Source organism: Lagopus muta, chromosome 23, assembly GCF_023343835.1.
Source record: "Lagopus muta isolate bLagMut1 chromosome 23, bLagMut1 primary, whole genome shotgun sequence".
Lineage (NCBI taxonomy): Eukaryota > Metazoa > Chordata > Aves > Galliformes > Phasianidae > Lagopus > Lagopus muta.
The window spans coordinates 5,402,924-5,423,868 of NC_064455.1; the positions used below are offsets into that span (position 1 = coordinate 5,402,924).

A 20,945-nucleotide genomic window follows, 5' to 3' on the forward strand; every position below is an offset into this window, starting at 1 on the left:
CCTGCGCACGTGCTCGTCTCCCTATCACATACTTAGCACTACGCATGCGCTCGAGCAGAACGTTTCTTTCTCCGCCCGCTCACGGCGTTACGCGCATGCGTATTGCGGGGCGGCGGGGCGGCGTGCCGCCAGGAGTGAGACGGCGTGCCGGCGCAGGCGCAAAGCCGCGTGGGGTGGTCGCGCGGGAACCGCTGGGGAGGGGGTGGGGGGAGCGCTGTGAGGGATGGGGCGGTACTTCCGGCCCCTCACTTCCGGCCCCAGCGCTGCGGCGGTCGGTGTGGCAGCGCCGTTTGGGCCCGTTCCGCACCGCGCCCGCCCCTCCGCCCGCATGCAGCGCCGCGACGACCCCTCCGCCCGCATGGGCCGGGGTCCGGGGGGGCCCGGAGGCGCCCGCCAAGGGGGGCCCAATCAGCGGCGGTCGCCCCGAGGCGGGGGGGGCCGTGGGTCCGGGGCCCAGCAGCCGCAGCCGCTACTGACCGGCGGAGCGGCCGCCGGCTCCTCGGGCGCGCAGGGCCCCGCCGCCGCCTCCCCTGCCCCGCTGCTGCCCGGGGGCGCCGGCAAGATGGAGCCCGAGAACAAATACCTGCCCGAGCTGATGGCTGAGAAGGACAGCCTGGACCCGTCCTTCACGCACGCCATGCAGCTCCTCAGCGCAGGTACCGCGCGGGGCTCGGCGGGGCGGGGCGGCCCGGCCCCGTTGCGGGGTGCCGAGGGCTGGGGTGGCTGTTTGTCGAACGGTGGGCTCGTGTTCGATGTGAGACACGGGGCGGGTGAAGCTCGGAGCTGAGGGTTCGTTTTAAAGCGGGATGTGGTGAGCCTGGCCGCTGTCAGCCCCGGGGATGCGGGGGTCCGCAGGGGGGGGGGCGGTCCGAGCTGAGATTTCCATCAACCGCCGCTCGAGGTGCGTGCGTCGGGACTGCGAGCTCTGATTTTTCCACTCGGGTAATCCGTAGAGAGCTCGTTTCGTGCTGCTGCTGAACCTCAATAGGGAATGGAAATGGCAGTCTTTGTTCTGTGCCCGGAGCAGCCTTCTCCTTCCTCGTCGCTGCTGTCCAATCGCCTGCCGCCTCTCATTCCTCCCCATCTCCCCGTGCAGCTGCTGCTCCGCGCCGTGCGGGGTGGGCTCAGCTGCCTCCGATACCTGGCAATAAAATCAGAGCCTTCAGCATTTAACTCGGACTCTTCAGCAAACTGACCTTCTGTCTCGGGAAGGTTGTTTTTCCCAGATAAGCAGAACAGCTGCTAAAAGCAGAGTTTCAACATTCCACGAGCTGCGGGGAGGTACCCTGCTGGGGTAGAGAGTATGGGCAGCATGACAGGTTGGAGTACTAATTGGGAATGCAGTCAACAGCCGTGTTTTTTGTAAAAAGAAAAAAAAAAGTCTTGACAGAATAAGGGACCTGGCCTTTGTCACACCCAGCCTCTTGCCTGGATGGCATTCCCCAGTGGAACCCCACGGCCACCACAGGCCCCTTTCCAAAAATGCCACGTTAACACAGCGCGTGCTTGACGTTAGGTTTTAATAAGTCACGTTGTGGTTATGTATCAATGTTTATGTGCCTAAAATATGTCAGATCTTTGTGCTGAAGCTGCTGGATGCGCGCTCAGAGGTGCCGTCCTCCCTGCACCCAGCGCTGCACTGTGGTGATGTCAGCTTGCTGACCTGCCCTGGGGTTGGCAACTTTCATTCCTGGATTTCGGTGACACCTGCAGACCCCGGAATCAGCTTAAAACAGGAACGGCTTAAAATATTGGCTGCCACTTTGAGCTTAATCTGCGTGCAGTGCTGAGCAGGTGGTGCCGGCACAGGGACACGGCAGACTGAAGCAGCACAGAGCTCCATGCTCTGCTGTCTGTCATTCCGCTCAGAAATGATTTTTTAAGGTCTTTATACTGCTGTATATTGCTGTAGTTGTCGCAGCACTCAGGGCTTTTTTCATTCCTCCTTTAATGTGGGAAATAATTCTTAAGAATTGCAGTCTCCTGTTATGCAAATAGCTGAGGTACATCATCATGGGTAACTTGGCATCACTTGTGGACACCTCCATCTAAATAAATCAGTTTTATAATCCGATTTGCCATCAATTGAATGTTTTTCATTAATAAAAGCATTTAGCCAGCTGATGCTCACAGCTCTGTGGTAATGCTTGCCAGCGACACGAAACCCAAGGATGGAGGAGTGTGCTAATTCCCAAAGAAAGAGCAGCATTCTCAGCCCGCTGCGCACAGCTTTGTTTGCAGAGCAGTGTAACAAGGGTTTATGAGTTTTTCTATTAATTTAAAATCTGCTACTGGTGAACTGCAGCTTTGTGAGGTGTCAGATTGGAGGAACGCCAGGTGCTTCCTGCTTGCTTTGGGTATTTTGAAGATTGGGGTTCTGGGGGAGCGTTCAGCAACAAACCAAATTCAACCAGAGCAAGAAGCTGATGAAAGAGTTCCTGAAATAAAGCGCCTCAAAGCACAGCTTTGCACAGCTGGCCGACTGCTCCCCAACTCATCTGGAGTGCTCAGAATTTCTCCATTGCCGTGGCAGCCCCTGGGGAAGTCATGTTGGAGGACTTGCTGTAGAGCTTGCTTGGGAACTTGGGCCAGTGATTGTAGTGCATCCATGCAGCACACCTGAAGCACGGTGGTTTTCAGATTCACAAAAACAGTGATTATTGAATGTCAGCCCCATTCCTCCTCGTTGCAGGAGTGCAAGTTGCTTGTCGTGCCTCTTTCTGGAGGGAAACCACAGGGAGGTTTTTTGCATTGTAACTGAGGCTTCTTGTTTAAAATAGCGTCTAAAAGTAGCCTTAAAGTACCTTTGTAATTCTGGAGCTGTTTGGTGTTTCTGAAGAAAAATCAGCATTGTTTGGGATTGAGATGAAGGGCCGTACAGTGACGTAATGCTGATTCTGAAACAATGCACTGTGTGATACAGCAGCACCGAAGTGGGTGGACTGTGGGATTCTGTTACACAGCACCCTGAACAGACGTTGCAAACTGGAATTCTTGCACCTTGGCATGAGGTTCCTCACTCCCACGGCTCAGGGTCTGCATGAGCTTCCTTTTCCATAGGAAGAAGGAAACCCCTTTTCTTGCTTTGATTTATGCTCTGCCTGCTGTGGGCGCAGGGCTGGAGGTGCTGTGAGGCGCAGCCCTGCTTCCATGTGCTGGGGAGTTGGGTGGCATCCTGTGCTGTGTCAGCCAGGTGGAGGTGTTCTGCAAGTTCTTGCTTTAATCTGAGTTTAATCTCCGAGCTTCCTGTGCTACACAAATGAGCCGCCTCTCCGCTCCGCTTGCACCTTAACCTGTAGCATCTTGAAGCCCTTCGTGCTCCCGGCAATGCGGGATGGTGAGGAGGGCAGAGCACAGATGGGCCGCAGGACCACCTTCAGGGCGGTTTTGCTAGGGAAGAGCCTGGGCTGAGATCAGGAGTGGCACTGTGGCTGCTGAGCCTCCTTTGTGCGATGCAGCGGCGTCACCAAGCCCCCTTCACCTGCCCTGCAGGATTCCTTCTGAGACAAAGCAATCGCTGCCCCACATGAAGTCCGTGAAGCCACTGTGTGCTGCCAGCCTGCTGACATTGCTGGTGGCAGGAAGGTTACCTGCTGCTGTGCCTTAAAGAATCAGCACTGAAGTGAGGCGTGCTTAATCCCTCAGGCGTTACTGCGCTCCTCCTGCATGTCACTAAGCAGTTCAACAAACTGCTGCTGCTGTCAGCTCAGCCAGCGCTGCTTTGAGATCGTAGCTCATGGGGCAGGAGGACCAGAGCAGTGGGACACGTCTCAGGTGATGCAGGGCTGCTCCTTCCTCACGCCTGTTTGAGGCTTGGGTTCCTTCTGTGCTGTGATGGAGACCATGAGGCCACCTGCATTGACCCGAAGGAGCTTTGCGGGTTGCTTTTTGGGTTGGGGTTTTTTCTTCTCTCTGGTTTTGGGTTTCACTTGCAGAATTAGTGATGCTGGACCTGAGGCTTCTGTCAGTAAAGCTTTAACTGTTTGTTGCTCCCCCAGCCTCACTCCCAGGCGTTGCTGCTGTTGCATCAGGCAGATTAGGTTCTGCTGTGTGCTGTGGAGGCCCTTCTCTGCTTTTCAGAGGCTTATGTCTGATGGCAATGCTCTGGCAAGGCACCCTAAGGGTGCTTTTCTTCTTGTGCGTGTGTTGAAAGTCCTTTTTGTTAATATGCAGAATGCTCTTACAAATATTCTCACTGGTTTTGGAGAACCAAAGTGTTGGAGAGAGAATCCAACTGTGCTGTAGGATGTGAAGCTGTGCTTAACCAACACTGAGCGCTCCTTGTGTGCCACGTCCCGATTCTCTGATGTGTTCTTACAGCTAACATTAACAGGCTGTGCGTAAAGCTGACCCAGGCATCTCCTTGGTCTGTTTTGTAGATTTGACAGAGCTCCAACTGCATTTGCATGCTGTCCTCAGGAGATCATTTCTTTGCAAAGCAAAAATCAGCTCATCTTCCTCAAAGCCAGTTGTATCCCGTCTTTGTTTTCTTTAACTGAGGAGTCATGGTAACACTCTTGTAAGTGATCCAAAGAGCTGTTCCAAGTGAAAATTTGAAAAATTGGGCTTTTTTCACAATTATGCAATGTAATAGCCAAGTTATATGGTTAGATCTGTGAACTAAATGTGTGTATGTATGTATAGCCCCCGTCCTTGGGGCTGCTGGAAGGTGCCAGGTGCCTCCATGCAGGCTGCACAACTGTAACCCGCTGTGCCTGTCTGGGTTTGGAGTCTGAGAGTGTTACTGGGTGGACAACGTGCCAAGCATCTGATGGCAGCCAGTCTTCATAAACACGGACGTTGAATGCAAAGCATATAGGTGGTGACATGGGCAGAAACTGCAGGAAACGTGAGGCAGCGCGGCTGCTTCTGCAAGTGCCAGGAACTGAGCTGTCCTGCAGCTCTAATGCGGTTCTGTGTGGTCTTGGGAAAGTGTCCCTGCCCCCGAGATGTGAGCAGTTGTATCTGGAGCACGTTGGACTCAGAAGAGATATTTACAGCTCCTGGGTTTGCTGGTGAAATGGCGTGCTTCAGCTTTAAGGAGGGGTCCTCACTCAGCATCCAAAGTAATCAAGGGGCAGGGCTGCACCGAGGAGCGCGTGGCGTTCTGTCAGCACTTGGGGTTAATATTGGTGCACCGACTGTAAATCTGGGGGCACCTGAGATCTCATTGTTGGCCATTAAATGAAACTCAGGCATGACCAGAGAGCTTGGAGGAGAAAAAGCTCCGCTGTAGCTTTGGCAGAGCACTGAGGGTTTGCCTCCCTCGAGGGCAGGAGTGTTACAGCAGGGATGGCTGGGAGCATGGAGGGTGGCTCTTGGTCTCCTGTGGTGTCCCCTCCTGCGTTTCGCTGCAAGTTTAATTTCCAGCCAGACCAGAGGAGGTGTTGCTGCCTCCTAATTGATCTTCCTTAATGACCTGCTTCCAAGAGGTGATGAGGCCTTTCCTCAGACCCCCCAGGCTGCAGTTTGCCTCCACATCACTCAGCCCAGCCCCCACAGCTCCTAGCGTTCAATTAGAACTCAGAATCTTGCTGTGACAGTCAGCATTTGTGGTTATGTTGGCTGAATCAGGTTGGGGCATCTCTAGGGCTCGTGTGCCTGAGGCTCACAGCTTGAAGCCCTGAACTGCTGGTGATAAAGGTGCGTCTCTGGCAGGAGAACTGTCAGTTCCAGAAGCCAGTCTGACTGCAGGCTGCCTCTGACAGAGTTCTGGTTATGAAGAATGTTGTCAACATTGCTGGGATTCGCAGTGTCGGTCCGTGCTGCTGCCACTACGTAAGTGACAGATTCAGAATAGTGCATCAGCTTCAAAAATCCGTCAAAGATTTGCCTGCTTTGCTGGTCTCTGCTGCACTGAGGTGGAGGGGTGCAGCCCGTGTGGCTCAGGGCTCTGCCTGGGATCTGCGCTCACATGGAGGCGCAGCACAAGTGATGCACAGAGCTACTCCAGTTTCCTCCCCTGAGCGATGAGGTGACTGTAGGGCGTTCCCTGCTGCTCTCGTGTCCCCCTCATTGTCCCAGATTTGGCCTTCTGGAATCCTCAGGTGTGAAGGGAAGGAGAGGCGAGCTGGGCTGGCGTCCAGGCTGTCCTGTAAAGCAGAACCCATTTGTGCAAAGTAACCGGATCGATGTTGGTGTGCGGACAGAGGATGAGGGTGGTGCGTCCTGTGCGCTTCCAACGCTGAAATGATGCTTGTTTGAGGAATATAAGCAGCCCTATTTTTATCTTGTTTAGAAATTGAAAAAATTCAGAAGGGTGAAACAACAAAGAAGGATGAGGAAGAGAACTACCTGGATTTATTTTCTCACAAGAATATGAAACTGAAAGAACGAGTTCTGATCCCTGTCAAACAGTACCCCAAGGTGAGGGCCAGAAAACAGCTTCCTGAATCTCTGTGATTTGCTTGTTTTCTATGGATGTTATGGCAGAATGTTGGAGATAGTGGCTGTCAGTGTGTCAGCAGGAGTTACGCCAGGGTGCCGCTATCGCTGTGGAATTCTTCTGTGCAAGCTTGCAGGATCTCATTTCTAACATATTACATGCATTACATTTCTAGAATGTCTAGGGATAAAGCTAAACGGTGCTGCGTAGCTGTGATGTTTCTCTACAAGAATAGACTCATATGCAGAGCTCTGTGTTTTACAGTTAAGACCACACTTCACTCTTAAGACTGCCTGTAAATCTGCTAGAGAGTAGTAGTTAGAATTAAGCTCGTTTTCCGTGAGTTAATTTAGCTTGATTTGCTGGTGGAGCTTTTTAATTTGGAATTTAACTTTTCCTGTGTGTTTTTGGTCTAATTACTTTTGGTGTGACTAGATTTGTAATCCAGGTTAACATTAAGAGAAGCTTTCGTTAAGGTTGCAGAGTTTTGGGGCTAAATGTTTCTTTTTTATTTTCAGTTCAACTTTGTTGGAAAGATTTTGGGACCTCAAGGTAACACCATCAAGAGGCTTCAGGAAGAAACTGGTGCTAAGATCTCTGTGCTTGGGAAGGGTTCAATGCGAGATAAGGCAAAGGTAACGTCCCCCCCTTGGGACCATACACATACATGAATGCCTTTCAATCTGATGTGAAAAGCAGATGATCCCAAAGCATTGCATAAATCAGCATTGAAAAGTGAAGGCAGTAGGAAGTCACCTTTCTGAAACTGTGCTGTGCTTGCTGGGAGCATTCTCAATTGGGAGCACGTTGTGATGGATGCTTTCTCCATAAGTGATACTTGCAGAAACCCGTCATCTTCTGATGTACTGCACCTCAGGTGTACAGATAGCTTATATGGAAGGTGATGTACAAGGTCTTTAAAGTACGAACCAATTCTGCTGCTTGGTGAGAAGTCATTTGCTGAAGTAATACGTTTCCCCTTCAGAAAAACCCCAGCATTTCCCATTTCCAGCAGCCCCCTCTGAGGTCTGTAAATTCTCGTGCTTTACGGAACGCCTGGAGCAGCGTGTTGCTGGTGATCCTTAGTGAATCACAGAGAGCCCAAAGGCTTTCCGGGCAGAAAAAAAATGGATTTTTTTTTATTTGCTTGCTCCTACAATTGAGGTAACAATCAATCAGCAGGGCTGTAACTTCATTCCGCTTTCACTTCAGCAGCCTGAGAAGTTTTTACGCTCCAGTTTATTTATAGCTTCTTAAAGCCAGCTGAATAATGCAGGTATCCAAGAGCAGAATGAGAGCACGAGCGTTTGAGACGTCAGACTTCACTTCCACTGTGAGAACACCTGAGGCAGTAGGGGTGTAGAACAGCAGAACATCGCCTCCGTGTGCTTAGTGGGAAAAGTTTCTGGCATCACTGCCTTCACGCTGATATCACAGCCAGCTGGAAAGGCAGCTGTGAAAAGCTGGGGGTGTGGGCTTGCAGGTTGTGCTTGGGGCTTCTTGTAAAACTGCGTGCTCTGTGCATGGGATGTTAACGTGATCGATGTGATCAGACACAGCTAAAATGCCCTGTAAGCCTACTGAGGCTCGGGAAACAGGAAAAGAAAAGCAGTTTTGCTGCATCTTGTTCAGTTTTAGGACTCTCTGATACACTTTTTTTTCAGGAGGAAGAGCTGCGTAAAGGGGGAGATCCTAAATATGCTCATCTAAATATGGATTTGCATGTCTTCATTGAAGTGTTTGGACCCCCTTGTGAAGCATATGCTCTGATGGCTCATGCCATGGAAGAAGTCAAGAAGTTCCTTGTCCCAGTATGTATACTGATGCTCTTTCCTTGTTTAAGGAGATAGATGTGCAGTGTTCATCTCAAAGTGGTGCACAACAAACTTGGGATAGGTATTTCTTTCCAGTATTAGCTATGGACACAGGGGGTGGAGAGCTTGTCCAGCTCCATATGTCAGTGTCAGCAGGTGAATAATGTCTGTGTCTGACTGTCTGAAGAGATTTCCATAGGATTGGTCAGGTCAGAAGCTCTGTACACAGAAGAGTTTGCTGTGACATGAGGGTGAGGAGGGTGGCTGCCCAGGAGCTTGGTGGTGGTGTGCTGGTGTTGTAGGCAGTTCTGAGACACAGCTGTTACACCAGTATTTCTGTGACCTCAAATTGGTGAGATGTGAAGGGACCTGTTTTTGCTACTGGGGCATTTACACAACTGACATTTCTTGTCCTTTTGGTGATTTCTGCTGGTGAAGTTTCTGAGACCTTCATGTTCACCTGGATGTCAGTCTTACAGTATGTAGCGTAACAAAGCTAGAGCATCGCCCCTGGAATTGCAGAATCTGGAGGAGTCTCACATAATGTTATTGAAATGGAGGTATTGCTCACCAAACTGGGAAGAAAACAAATTGGGGATGAAGCACGCAGTGCTCCTGGCTTCTGGCTGGCCCAGCCTGTGATTCAGAGCCCTAGCAGGCAGAGAGCTGAGCGCAGCACCGTGCTGCATGGAGCTCGGCTGAGATGGAGAGCTCAGATGTTCTGTCTGAAAGAAAAAGGGCGGGTGGAATCCAAGAGCTGCAGGTAGTGGGGAAGTGTGGCAGAGCTTGTGGTGGCTGGGTGGTTTCCGTGAGTGACACAGAGAGATGAGTGTGTGAAGAGCCTTTGAAGGAAAGAGGTCATCTTCAAGGAGACCCTTGGATGTACAGAACTCTGCCTCGCTAAGGCGAGCGTGCAGCCTTGCTATTTAAAGTGTCTGATCTATCGGTGCCTTCAAACAACGCGTTAAACTTGTGAAAACTGACAGAGCAGTCACTATGGAAGCCAGCAGCGCTGTGAAGACGCAGCTGGTAGGAGACTCCTTGCTTTGTGGAGTTGCCATGGCAGCATGAAGATCCCCTCTGTGCTCAGGGAGGGGGGGCCAAGGCCCTCTGACGGCTCATGGGGCTCAGGGGACTCGGCGCATTGCTGAAGCTGGATCCCCTGGGGCGATAGAAACGCACAAAGCAGAGGCGTTCTGTGTTTGTGAGACTGCAGAAGGCAGCCTGCATTTGCACACTGGTATTTACTCTTCTCCTGTTCCTTCAGCGTGTCAGGAGCACAGCAGTGTGCTGTTACCTTACGTGGGCTCGTTGCCACCTGCCTGCCTTTAAATAGAGACGTAAGGTGCTGGAGGGGAGATATATCTTGCCTGACTTAACCTCTGAACTCTCCAACATTTGCAAATAAAACCTGCCAGTGTCCCTAGGGTGCTGAGTATCGGATGCCTCCAGAGCTCCCGCAAGCAGGTCCTCTTCCCAGGGGCCGTCTGCAGCACACGCACAGAGTACTGTGCTCTTCTCAGCTGCTTTGGAGTAAGCTGGCACTCGTGTGCTGCTGTCTGCTGAGAAGATCCCGGGAAAACCAACCAGCAGGCTTTCATTGAGCACCGTTGGGTCATTTTTATTCTAGCACGGTGGCTTATGGTACCCTGGAGCAGAGACTCTAGTTAGCTGCTCTTTGGAGCTGACTCTCTCCCCTCTTTAGGATATGATGGATGATATCTGTCAGGAGCAATTCTTGGAGCTCTCCTATCTGAACGGTGTACCAGAGCCAACTCGTGGCCGAGGAGGCCCTGTGCGGGGAAGGGGAGCAGCTCCACCACCGCCTCCACCTGTTCCAAGGTACCTTTCCCAAAAGCATGGACCTGGAAATGCTGCATCTTGCTCAGAGTGGTGCTGCGAGATCAGGTTAAGCTGCTTATTCTTGTACATCAGCTGTTGACTTTGACCTTGGCTTTTGGCCAAAGCTTTCTAGCCTTGTTTTGCAGGCTTCCTTTAGCAAGCTGACATCAAATATTCTGTATGTTTTGAGTTGCAGTAGTTATAGTTTTGCTCAATGGATGTTTTCTTTATTGTCTTTGCTGTCTGAAATCATTAGCATCACAAAATAGCCATTAAAAAAACGGAAAGGATAGCTAGAAAATTGTTTTTTAAAAAGAAAATCTGCCTGCAAAACCACGCGCAGATGTTTTGTGTTTGCTTCTACAACCTCCAGCAGAATACATATTTTCAGTTTAAACCGACCTTCCTTTGAAAGTCACGGGGGGGTGTTACTCTGTCACTGCTGTCAAGGCGTTGAGATAAATTGGTGTAACACTGTTGCTGTGTTGCTTCGCGACATATTTCACAGGGGCAGCCTTCACTTCTGTCCGACCGTTCAGCCCAGCAATGTCCCCGCTCCCCTCAGCGGTGGTTTTGCAGTGCTGAGGGGTGGCAGTCGCTGCTGGTCAGTGACAGGGCAGCAGGAAGGAGCTCTGAGAGGCGCCTCGGCTGACGTCCCGTGTTGGATTTATCCCTGTGCAGCGCGTGATGCGCACTGTTCCCCATCCCATAAGAGGTTTTTTTTAAGTGATGCAATCTTAACAATTCATTCTTGACCAACAATCCGTAGCTTAACGAACGGTAACCGAATTTATTTGTCGAGTGCTTGCGTTGTCAGGTTGCAGCTCACTCACAGCCGTTCTCCTCTCCTTGCAGGGGGCGCGGTGTTGGGCCTCCCCCTCCGCCGCCTCCTCCCCGGGGGGCCCTGGTGCGAGGAGCCCCCGTGCGGGGTGCCATTGCCAGGGGAGCAGCTGTAGCCCGTGGAGTTCCGCCCCCCCCAGCAGTCCGGGGAGCTCCTGCCCCCAGAGCGCGTGCGGCCGGCATCCAGCGGATACCGCTTCCTCCTCCTCCAGCACCAGAAACCTACGAGGAATACGTAAGGAGCCGCCTGCCGTCGGGTGTCATTCCTGGTGTCATTCCTGCTAGCTGGGCTCGTGTCAGTTATTGGATGCTGTGGATGTAAAGGCTGCACCGTGAGCGCTGCACCAAGCAGTGAGCAGTAGTGCAAACGCTGGTACGGTGCTGGGCGACCTGTGCTGCCTGCTTCCAAAGGAGCTGCTGGTGTCGTGAATAGCGTAAAGCTGAAATGGGCCCAGCAGCATTTTGGGGAGCCGTCACAAATAAGGCAACTTGAAAAATCCTGCTCTTCGTCCCAGTAAAACTTGTGATGTTTTTTGTCTGTCTGTGAATCTGTGTATTGGGTATCGCAGTTACAGACTTCCCAGTGCGTGGGTTTGTACTGTAGGCAAGCTGTAGCCTTGGACATGTAAGTCGCTTTCTAATCCACTCACTGTAAAGATCGGTGTGGTTCATTCCTTGCACACAAGCAGTTTTTAGTTGCCCACTCATGTTTTCTGCTCAGTCCCTTCCCTGTGGCAGGCAGGGACTCATGAGCTGCTCCAAAAACTGCTGTAACCTGAATTCACTTCTGCTGCTACCTTTGGTCAGTCATTAACCTTCCATCTCTCCGTTGATGCCATTTGTGTCATCTGTTTCAGGGTTACGATGATGCATATGCAGACCAGAGCTATGAGGGCTATGAAGGCTACTACAGCCAGGGCCAAGGGTAAGTCTCCCACCGGTTACTGGGAAAATTATGCATGATCTTTTTTTCTTTTAAGAGAACAGAAACCCTTATTTCTGTGTGTGAGCTGTAGGGAAAGTGCCCCCTTCTGCTACAATCCTGGAGTCCCTGGGAAATAACTTTTGGGAGTGTCCCAGTGTTGCTGACACATCTATTGAAGCAACAAACACCCACCACAGCACGAAGAGCAAAGATGCCCCGTATTGCTCAGGTGTTTGTGCAGGTTGTGTCAGCTCAGGAATGCCATTTCTGCACTGCGTGTAACCAGCATGATTACTCTTCCAGGGACACAGAATACTATGATTATGGACACGGGGAGGCACAGGAAACCTATGAAGCTTATGGTATGTCTGGGAATCCTGTTTTTCTGTAGGGAAGGGGCTGCACGTAGCTGGGAGTTGCCTGCACAAAGCAGCTGTGTGTGGTTGGGAATTGCTTGTAGTCGGTCAGCTGTTCTCCAGTGCTGCTCCACACTCTGAGCAGAAACTTCTGACACTGAGGAGGACCTCAAATAGTTTTCATGGCAGAACTTCTTTACTCTACACATTACCCAGATCAGAGCAACTGAAGGCATTATGTGGTTTTTTAGATTCTTATGTAGCTCGATTGTCTGAAAGGTGATGAAAAATTCCATTTTTAACTGTGGAAATATCTTTCCATTTCCTGGTAGCTTTAGAGTATTTTAAGAGCAATGGATTTCCACCCACAGCACTGCTTTTGCTGCAGTCTGGTTTCATAAATTATATTTTGTTGAGCTGCGTGAATGCGTGGCTCCATCTGCTTCCTTATCCTCCCAACCCTTCCAGCTGACTGCACTACACGTTGGCTTTAGAAATGGTTTTAAATGTCATATTAAGGCCTGTTCCTTGACTAGCTGGAAAAATGTTCTTCGCTATGACTTGCAGGTAGTCTGTGAAGTTTGGCTAATGTGCATTACCTGAGGCCATCAACTTAGGCTAGACTGAGGAGTGTGGGAGGCCAATTTAAGCACAGCAATGTAAATCACAGACTGTCGAAAGCCATAGGCCTTCTATCTGAGGTGCAGGCAATAAAGGATTTGGTGACTGCGTTGTTTTTTAAGGTAGTTCAGATATCTGAGCTTATGAGTGGCATCTGCATATGGAGAGAATAAGGGCTCGTTTTCCTTTCTCTGTAAGCAGCAAAAGGCTCACAGTGAGCTGCTCAGTGGTGTGGAAATACGCAGGATGGAAGGCAGTGCCTGCAGCAAAGCTTCCATCAGTCGCCTGAGGCTGTGAGCAAACTGAGCCAGCGATGGTAATGACCATCAGTCTTTGCACAGAGAGGCTTCTGGTGTTCTCAGAAGCAGGGAATCCCTCTGCCCTGCTGTTGTTGGGAGCTGTGAGCAAAGCCAGACCTGCCTCTGGGTGTGCCCTGGGCGTGAGCTGTGAGAAGGGCAAATTCAGGTGCTTATCAGGGCTGCTTTTCCAGTCTGAGGTGGGTGTGAATAGACAGCTGCTGTCAGCAGTGCTGGGTATCTCCGTGCCTCTGTGCAGAATGGCTCTGGGATGGCTTGGGTTGCTGCCTGTGTCAGTCGTGCAGCACAAAGAGGCTTTTGTGCCTCCTGCTTGGTAGGAGAGCGGTGTTGTCTGGGGTCTGAAGGCCAAAACGCTCGTTGCACACTTGGCATGAAGTTGCCACAGTTAATCTGTTTATCCACAGTAATTTCCTTTGGTCTCTGCTTTCATGAAAACAAAATCAGAAGAATAAATTGTCGAGCCAGGCTGGAGACTTGTGAGAATCAGAGCATGTTCCATGGCAGCAGGAATAGCGGCCGGCTGGCCTCGGGGTCCAGGGGTTGCTTTGCTGAAGTGGGGACTGCAGAGAGCAGCAGGCACAGCAGTATGGGTGCTGCAAGCACCGAACGGAAAGCTGAGCTCAGTTGTTTGGGGCGTGAAGCAGCTCAGGAGCAGCAGGGTGCAAACTCTGTTTGCTTCAGAGGCAGTTGTGCACGGCAGCAGTTTGTGGCTGTCCTGCCTGTGTGTTGTCCCGGCGGTGCTGGTGCAGTGCTGGAATGCAGGTCTGCAGCCCAGCAGATGCTGCATGGCTGCAAATGGCCCCTGCTGTGGATGTGTTGGGGCACAGGAGCGGCCCGGCCTGGTGCTCCGTGAGGAGGAACGCGACCTGCAGCCGTGTTGGGCCTGGAGGTCGGCGCTGATGGCTGAGGCTGCGATGTGGGCCTGCGTGGGGCTGGCTGCCACGGCCGCCTTGAGAGCTGGCTGCAGCGCTGCTGAAATTACTCATCAAAGGCGCTGGATTTGTCCAAGCCGGGGCTGAGCGGGGAATCCCGGCCAGCAGCTTTTCCCAAGGCCAGCGACGTTCTGCAGAGATTCTTGTAGCACTGGGGCCGAGGGCTGCAGCACAGCGGCCTGTCGGGGCCGCGCCGGGCCCTGAGCGCGCTGCTCGCTGCCGGCGTTGATCTGTCGCTCTCTCTTCCGCAGGCCAAGATGACTGGAACGGCACCAGGCCCTCCCTGAAGGCCCCCCCAGCCCGGCCGGTGAAGGGCGCCTACAGGGAGCACCCATACGGACGTTACTAAAAACAAAATGAGGGAAAAATAGCAGTTATGAGCAAACAGTTGTTACTGATTCTTGTATCTCCCAGGATTCCTGTTGCTTTGCCCACACCAGACAAGTAATTGTCTAACTGTTTTTCTTCGTGGCCCTTTTTCTCCCACTCCATCCTCACCCTGCATTCTGGCTTCTGTACGTAGTATTTTAAAATGAGTTAAATAGACGTAGAGCACCAATTTTAATTTTTTTTTTTGAGTGTGTAGATGGCTTTTCTTTCTTTGTTGTTTAGATAAATAAAACTGTACCTTTTTCATAAAAGAAAAAAAGTTTAAAATGTTAGTTTCAAAAGTGACATGCTTGCTTAGCAGATATGAAACTAAGGTTTTGTTAACCTTTAAGTTCGGTTTTAAGAAACCCATAAAAGTTGTAGTTGCAGAATCCCAAAGTAGGCTACATTTCAAAATTCAGGGCTGTTTTTAAGAATTAAAATCATAATGTAACGGTAGTGGTTGCCACCGTTTAGAAGTAACCTCAGACGTCAAACTGTCCTTAAAAGCAGATTGCTGGTGAATCTTCAGTTTAAAATTTAACATGAAGGATCCTCAAGCAAATTAAATAGCATTTTTTTAAAAGGTAATTGATCTAAAAGAAAAAACAAAACAAAAATTAGGTTTGTAAAATTGACTTTCACGACGTGGGTTTTGAAATCTAGCCCCAAACGTGCGGTGTTGAGAGATGCTTGGGAAGTGATGTCCCACTGCCAGGGCTCCGTGGTTCGGTCCTGCATGGAGAACTTATGAGAGGGAAACAAATTAAAGCACGGCTCCAATTGCCCAGCGTTTGGTATTAGAAAACAGAGCATTCAGTGACTAGGTCTGAATTCTATAAAATTGCAGCCTTCTCATTTCTCTAGCATTGGTGGCGCATAATACAGTGCAAGCTTAAAACTGACCAAATGATCAGTATTAGCAACCCCATTGACTTGTTCAAGTGCATCTCAACACTAGCTCTGCATAAAAAGGGACGCTGCAGCTGAAAAAATGAGGACAATTTTCACTCTGTACATAGGTTAAAGTCCTAATGGGATTTGTACATGGTCCTCCCACTGTTCTGGAAGATTAAATGCTACATGTGTAAGTCTGCCTAAATAGGTAGCTAAAACTTGTCAACATGTCTGCCGCAGTTTGTCAATAAAGTTTAGTCCTTTTTTAATCAAAGTAAATGTGATGAATTGTCATTTTTTTGTTGAGCAGTAAAATAGCTGTTCTTTTTCTTTTTCAAATAATTTTAAATTAATGCTAAAGCTAATTGTCTTTTTAAAAGATGGAGGCATTCTAAAAGTGGTGTTTTTTTGCAATTCTTACCAAAAGTTGATCAAGTTCATTGAACAAGCTTAATTTAAAGGGGAAAAAAAAAACAAAAAAAGGGAAAATCTTGTTTTTCACCCCCTGGAAGTTCTTTGAAAGCAGTTTGATCCTGGACTGTGGCAGCAAGCTGACTTGTGTCTGCTGAAAAGGGGCTCTGCTGAATTACTGATTCAGATTGCAGGTGGCCTCAGAGCAAGGCAGGCTGCAGGCTGAGTCTGACATGGCTGCTGTAAAGTAACGTGACAAGTGCTGAGAAAGCCGAGGAGGAGGGAGCTTGCTTTCTGTGCACTAACTGCCCCGACCCGCTTGGCTGGGGCGATGCCCCTCCGACTCGCAGGCAGCCTTTACTGGGACAGCCTTACAAACGTCCCCCTTTGAGGAGGGTGCTGCAGTTGCTCCTTGTATCCAAGCCGAGGGTCTGCGTGTATTTCTGTGCACAAACGTTGAAACCTGCTCAGAGAGACTGACAAACTCTGTGCTTCCCAACGCAGAGCGATCTGGCACCGTAGGGGGAGAGAACAAAACTGCTCGGGGGTGAAAAATAGAGCATCAGGAAGCAGGCTGCTCGTAGCAGTGCATGACTGAGGGGAGTACTTTAAAACAAACAGTTGTGTTTGTAGATTGTTATTAAAGTGCAAATAACTGAATTTTCAACAATGGTTTGGAGTCAGCTTTCAGGGCATAATGTCTTGCTTGATGAAAAGATCACCCTATGCCCCCCTTTTAAAGGAAAATTATCGCAGGAGAATCAGGATGTGTAAAGCTAACATGCATCGCAAAACCCAAAAGGTAACCTAAATGTCTGATTTTAATAGCACATTTCTCTTTTACATAAACCGTGACGGCAACTTGCATAAACTTTATTGAGACGATTCTTCAAGTGTTAATTTTAATGTCAAAAAATTTGCACACAAAAAAATGTTTAAAATAAACATTAAAAAAAAAACAACAGCAACCGACCAACCACGTGGTAATGCATAATTAGCAATAACTTTAATACCGTGCCCTTTGAAAATGCACTGTAATGGAATGTGGGCAAAAGGGAATCGGCAAGCTTAAGTATCAAAAGATGTAAAGTGACCGGATGTAGATAGTGCTGCTACTGCCAAAACATTCTGCTCAGTTGTTTCAAAACGTAAAGCGATGGCCCTTTGTAGACCCCACTATTGATACCGGCTGTGAAATGCTCCAAGCTCAGCTTAAGTTGCATGTTTTCCTTCCTGTGTAATTGCATGCAGGACTCTGTTCTGTTGGCTTGTGCTCACGTTGAGGAGACTGACGGATGCCTTCAATTTGCAGGAGCGCGGAGCGGCGGACGAGGGCTGAAGGCGAGGAGGGGCAGCGCTCTGGGTGAGTCTGTCTGCTTATTTTTGCAACTTGCAGCAAGCTGTGAACACGTTTGTGTGGGCAGAGAGGGCGGCACCATCTGAGCTGTTAAATTGGAGCCGTTCTTCACATACCCACAAATAAATCGGTGCTGCCGAAGGCCGGCTCCAGCAGTGAGGCTCCTGCAGAGGTCGTGGTGCGGAGGAGGCTTTGCTGGGTGCATGCTTACAGCTCTCCCAGCGAGATCCTGTGGAGAAGGAGGCTTAGTGGGTTTGAGGAGAGGGGATTGGGATATGATCTGTTTCCTGGGGCTGCTGCCTGGCTGAGATGCTGGCTTTCATGTGAGTGCCTGCAGCTGCAGGGTAGCACTGAAGTTGTTGTTACCCCGTGCTCTAGGATCAGAGCGGTCCAAGCAGGAATCTGTAGAGATGCAATGGCATCATAGAAGCACGGGACGGTTGGGTTGGAAGGGACCTTACAGCCCACACAGTCCCAACCCCTGCTGTGGACTGGCTGCCCCCAGCTCAGGCTGCTCAGGGCTCCTCCAGGGATGGGGCACCCGCAGCTCTGGGCAGAACCACTGGGTCTCGCTGCCCTCTGGGGAGAGAATTTCATCCTCACATCTCACCGAAATCTCCCCTCCTTAAAGCCTTTCCCTCTTGTCGTGTTGCTGTCAGACCATATAAACAGTCGCTCTCTCCCCACGCTTTATAAGCTCCCGGGTGCCGTGCGCTGTCGCGCTGCTCAGCCGCCGTTCCTGGGTTGGGACGAGCGCAGCTCGGAGCTCTGGGATGGAGGAGCCCCGCTCCGTGGTGCTGCTCGGCAGCGGCGGTGGTGGGGCTCCCTCTGGTGGCTGCAGCGGCCGCAGTGAAATATTCGCTCTGCAGCCGCCTTCACGGCGCGGCACGTGCTTGCAGACCGTGCGGGCTGTGCCTGGGGACGCTGAGCTCCGGCGTCACGCGGCGCTGACCTGGGCGCGCAGCAAGGACGCGTCTCCCCTGCGGCCCCGAAGGCAGCAGCCCTGAGCGCGGCCTCTGGGGGCGGCTAATTGGCTTCTCTCGTATCTTGAGATCGCTGGAAGCCTGAGCTCCAGAAATCAGAGAACAAAGAAATAATCCTTTGTGCTGCTGGAGGAGTGTAACGGCTTCAAAAGACTGCTGCGCAAAGCCCCGGGAGCGGGACGTGGAAGGACATGAGACTTATTTTATATGGAAATGCAGAGCTACCCAACGAGCTTCTCTTAAGAGCGTTAGGAACGAGAAGATGGTTATATGTGGAAATGGTGCAGCACAATGAGATTACCCTCAATTCTTTGCCTTTAACTTGAAAATTGGAGCCGTAATTCTGTTAGGGAAAGACGTCGCATCTGGAATTCGGGGGGCTGTTTGTGTAATGCATCTCCATTACAACGTAACTGAAACATCAGTTCATGCGCTGGTGTTCCAGTCTTTGCCATTTCTTTCTTAATAGGCACAACTTTTATATCAAGTGGAAAAGATTTGATAGAGATCATCTATTATGATGCAGTTTCTTACCAGTAGGATCTTGTGGCACCGCCTTTGGAGTTGTACAGCTTGCTTGTGCATCACATTTATTGCATGTTTATGTGAAAATGTTGAATGTTATGGGGGAATGTAAATCTTAATATATTGAAAATAACTGCATACGCTAAAAATATTTCAAAAACATGTTGTGCATCAGATAGCTTCCTCCCTCTCAAAGCATCGCTCCACGCAGATTGTAGCCGAGAGTCTGCAGAAGCTAATTGGAGATCCCAGAATAGCCGTCAGCGTCGGATGTGTCTCTGAGATGCTGTAATGAGCCACGGTCCGGGGTGATGCAGGGCTCACAGAAATATGTGAGGGTGGAGATTCCTCGGAGTGCTGGAAGCCAGGTCACCCAATAACCTCCCCTTTTCTGCTCACAGCCGCTGGAGATGGCACTGGTTCTGCTGTCTGTTAGCAAACAAGTGCAGATGACATTTCACCTCTGGACTTGCCCGTAGAACTAATCCACATCTCATTGTTTGTGGGATGGTGGCCAAGTCCATACACAAGATAAAAACCCCCACAGCGTGGTGTCCAGCAGCAGTCACATCTCCCTGTGGAAGTGTTTCCCAGCAGTGCTGTTTGTAGGTTTGGCTTTAGGACACCCTCTGCTACAGAGCACTCCCTGCTCAGCAGTCCATCTTCTCTGGCTCCTGCTCTGGGGGGCTGCTGCTGCTGCTTCAGCCTCTGGTCCAGCATTTGGTACTCAGGCTGCCTTGCTTGGAGCCGTTACACAGCTGGACTCTGTCCTCTTTCAGTGGGAAGTCACCACGTGTTGTGGTTCCCAGCATCGAGCAGCAGCTGAGCTCCAGCTGGGACTGCAGAGATGTCCCGAGCAGTTCTTCCTGGAAGGAGACTGTTGTACTGCATGTATTCCTTACCCCTGGTTTCAAGTTGCTGTTTAGATTATTAGATAAAGCAAATGACTGTGAGCTTGATTTCATAATTTATTGATGGTAATTTTTATGTAGCATGGCCCTCTGTAAAACTCCATCTTTGGCAAGTTGGATCCAGCTGAGGTTTAGGAGCACAGCTGCATTCCTTGCTTGGCTCTTAGAGCAGATGATTTCTCTTGTACAGAATGAGCTTTCAAATTTGTATGAGAGCATCTGTCATGGACAGAGCCAAGAAAAGCAATTGAGATGTGCACCTCTTCCTTCCTGCCCCACACCGCTGCTCCTGAAGGGCCCATGTGGGCAGGGGGCAGCTGGCACAGACCCGGGGGGGAGCAGCAGCTGTGCCTGCCTGCAGGGAGCTGAGCAGAGCAGGAGGTGCCGTTAGCACAGCCCTGCCGTGAGGGCTGTGAGTGCAGATGGTGCTTTTGGGGAGTGTGGCACAGCTTAGGGGAAATCCTGCCTTAACTGAGAAACCTGCAGCCTCCCGGGCGAGATGTTGGACACCAGCCCTGTTGGTGAGCTTTGAGGGGGAGGAATTTCTGCAGCCGGTCGGTGCCTGTGGGGAACTGCCATCTCCAATGTAGATCTTATTCCTCTTCTCAGGAAGCTCAGATCCCGAGAGCACAGAGCAGAACCCTTTGCTGTCGTTGCTCAGCTGAGCCATATGTTCCAATAGAAATGTTTGTTTCCACGCTCACTTTGCTCCTTTTGAGATGTGGGACAGAGATGGGATGCGTTGCTTTCAGATGACGAAGGAATGCAGTCCGGGAGCCCTTTGCTTTACTGCAAGGTGGAAGCAGCCGGCTCTGCTGAACGCTGGAGCTCCTTCAGCCACCTCCAGAGCTGGAGAGAGGCAGCATCGAAGCACGGCCTTCCCCATGGAGCTGTTACTGCTGCCTCTGGAACCGAGCACGAGCGAAAGCCTGCAGCGTTCCGCCCTGCCCTGCTGCTGTGGAGCACCGGTGCTGCTGCCGGGCTGGAGGACGTGGTTCTGCTGCTGCTGCCAGGATGCTGCTGGGCTTCGGTGGCTGCACAGGTTCCAAAACCAATAAGGAAGAGAAGATTGGTCTGTGAAAGGCCGTTAATTTTGGAAGTGGCTTTGCCTGCAGCCTGGGCAGGGTTGTGCACTGCTCCATCTGAACCACAGCCTGAGCCGCCCCGAGTTGGGGAACTCTGCAAAGCGCTGCAGTGGCTCCATCCAGCGCTGATGGAGGTTAATGTTGGCCGAGGTGAATCGTGGCGTTAAGCTGGTTGTATGGAGAGCTGGCACGGTGCGACACAGCTGGCGTTCAGCCGATGCTGGAAATGATTTGTCATTCTTAATAAAGATTGAACGCGGATCTTTTGGCTTCCAAACGCGTGCGGTGGTGCCGTTTGTCGGGGCTGTTATTAAGGAGAGCGGGGCGGGGGGGGTGGCGGGGGACTCAGGACAGCGCGGAGGTTCCGTACGGGTT

General features: G+C 50.8%; 1 protein-coding gene across 6 annotated transcripts; it reads left to right on the top strand.

Annotated features, from left to right (window-relative positions):
* Positions 1-246: 246 nt before the first annotated feature.
* On the top strand, positions 247-20,826 carry KHDRBS1 (KH RNA binding domain containing, signal transduction associated 1). 6 transcript variants are annotated; one of them, XR_007381008.1, is made up of 11 exons: positions 247-656; positions 6,239-6,366; positions 6,904-7,020; positions 8,050-8,196; positions 9,905-10,107; positions 10,897-11,116; positions 11,739-11,806; positions 12,110-12,168; positions 14,284-14,476; positions 17,022-17,072; positions 18,119-20,826. XR_007381008.1 is itself a non-coding variant. In XM_048969272.1 (9 exons), exons 1-9 carry the CDS (start codon positions 329-331, stop codon positions 14,379-14,381), a joined length of 1,368 nt encoding a protein of 455 aa, XP_048825229.1. In that variant the 5' UTR covers positions 247-328; the 3' UTR covers positions 14,382-16,671. The 6 variants fall into 6 exon arrangements, 2 of the variants coding, with proteins under 2 accessions (XP_048825229.1, XP_048781446.1); XR_007373175.1 differs by having other exon boundaries at positions 20,095-20,826; XR_007373176.1 differs by having other exon boundaries at positions 20,238-20,826.
* The last annotated feature ends 119 nt before the right edge of the window (positions 20,827-20,945 follow it).

Excerpts from the sequence above, each read along its gene's own strand:
- KHDRBS1 (XM_048969272.1), top strand. The coding sequence starts at position 329 with ATGCAGCGCCGCGACGACCCCTCCGCCCGCATGGGCCGGGGTCCGGGG. Across the intron at positions 8,197-9,904 it reads TCAAGAAGTTCCTTGTCCCA|GATATGATGGATGATATCTG; the intron begins GTATGTATACTG and ends TCCCCTCTTTAG. Across the intron at positions 10,108-10,896 it reads GAGTGGTGCTGCGAGATCAG|GGGGCGCGGTGTTGGGCCTC; the intron begins GTTAAGCTGCTT and ends CTCTCCTTGCAG.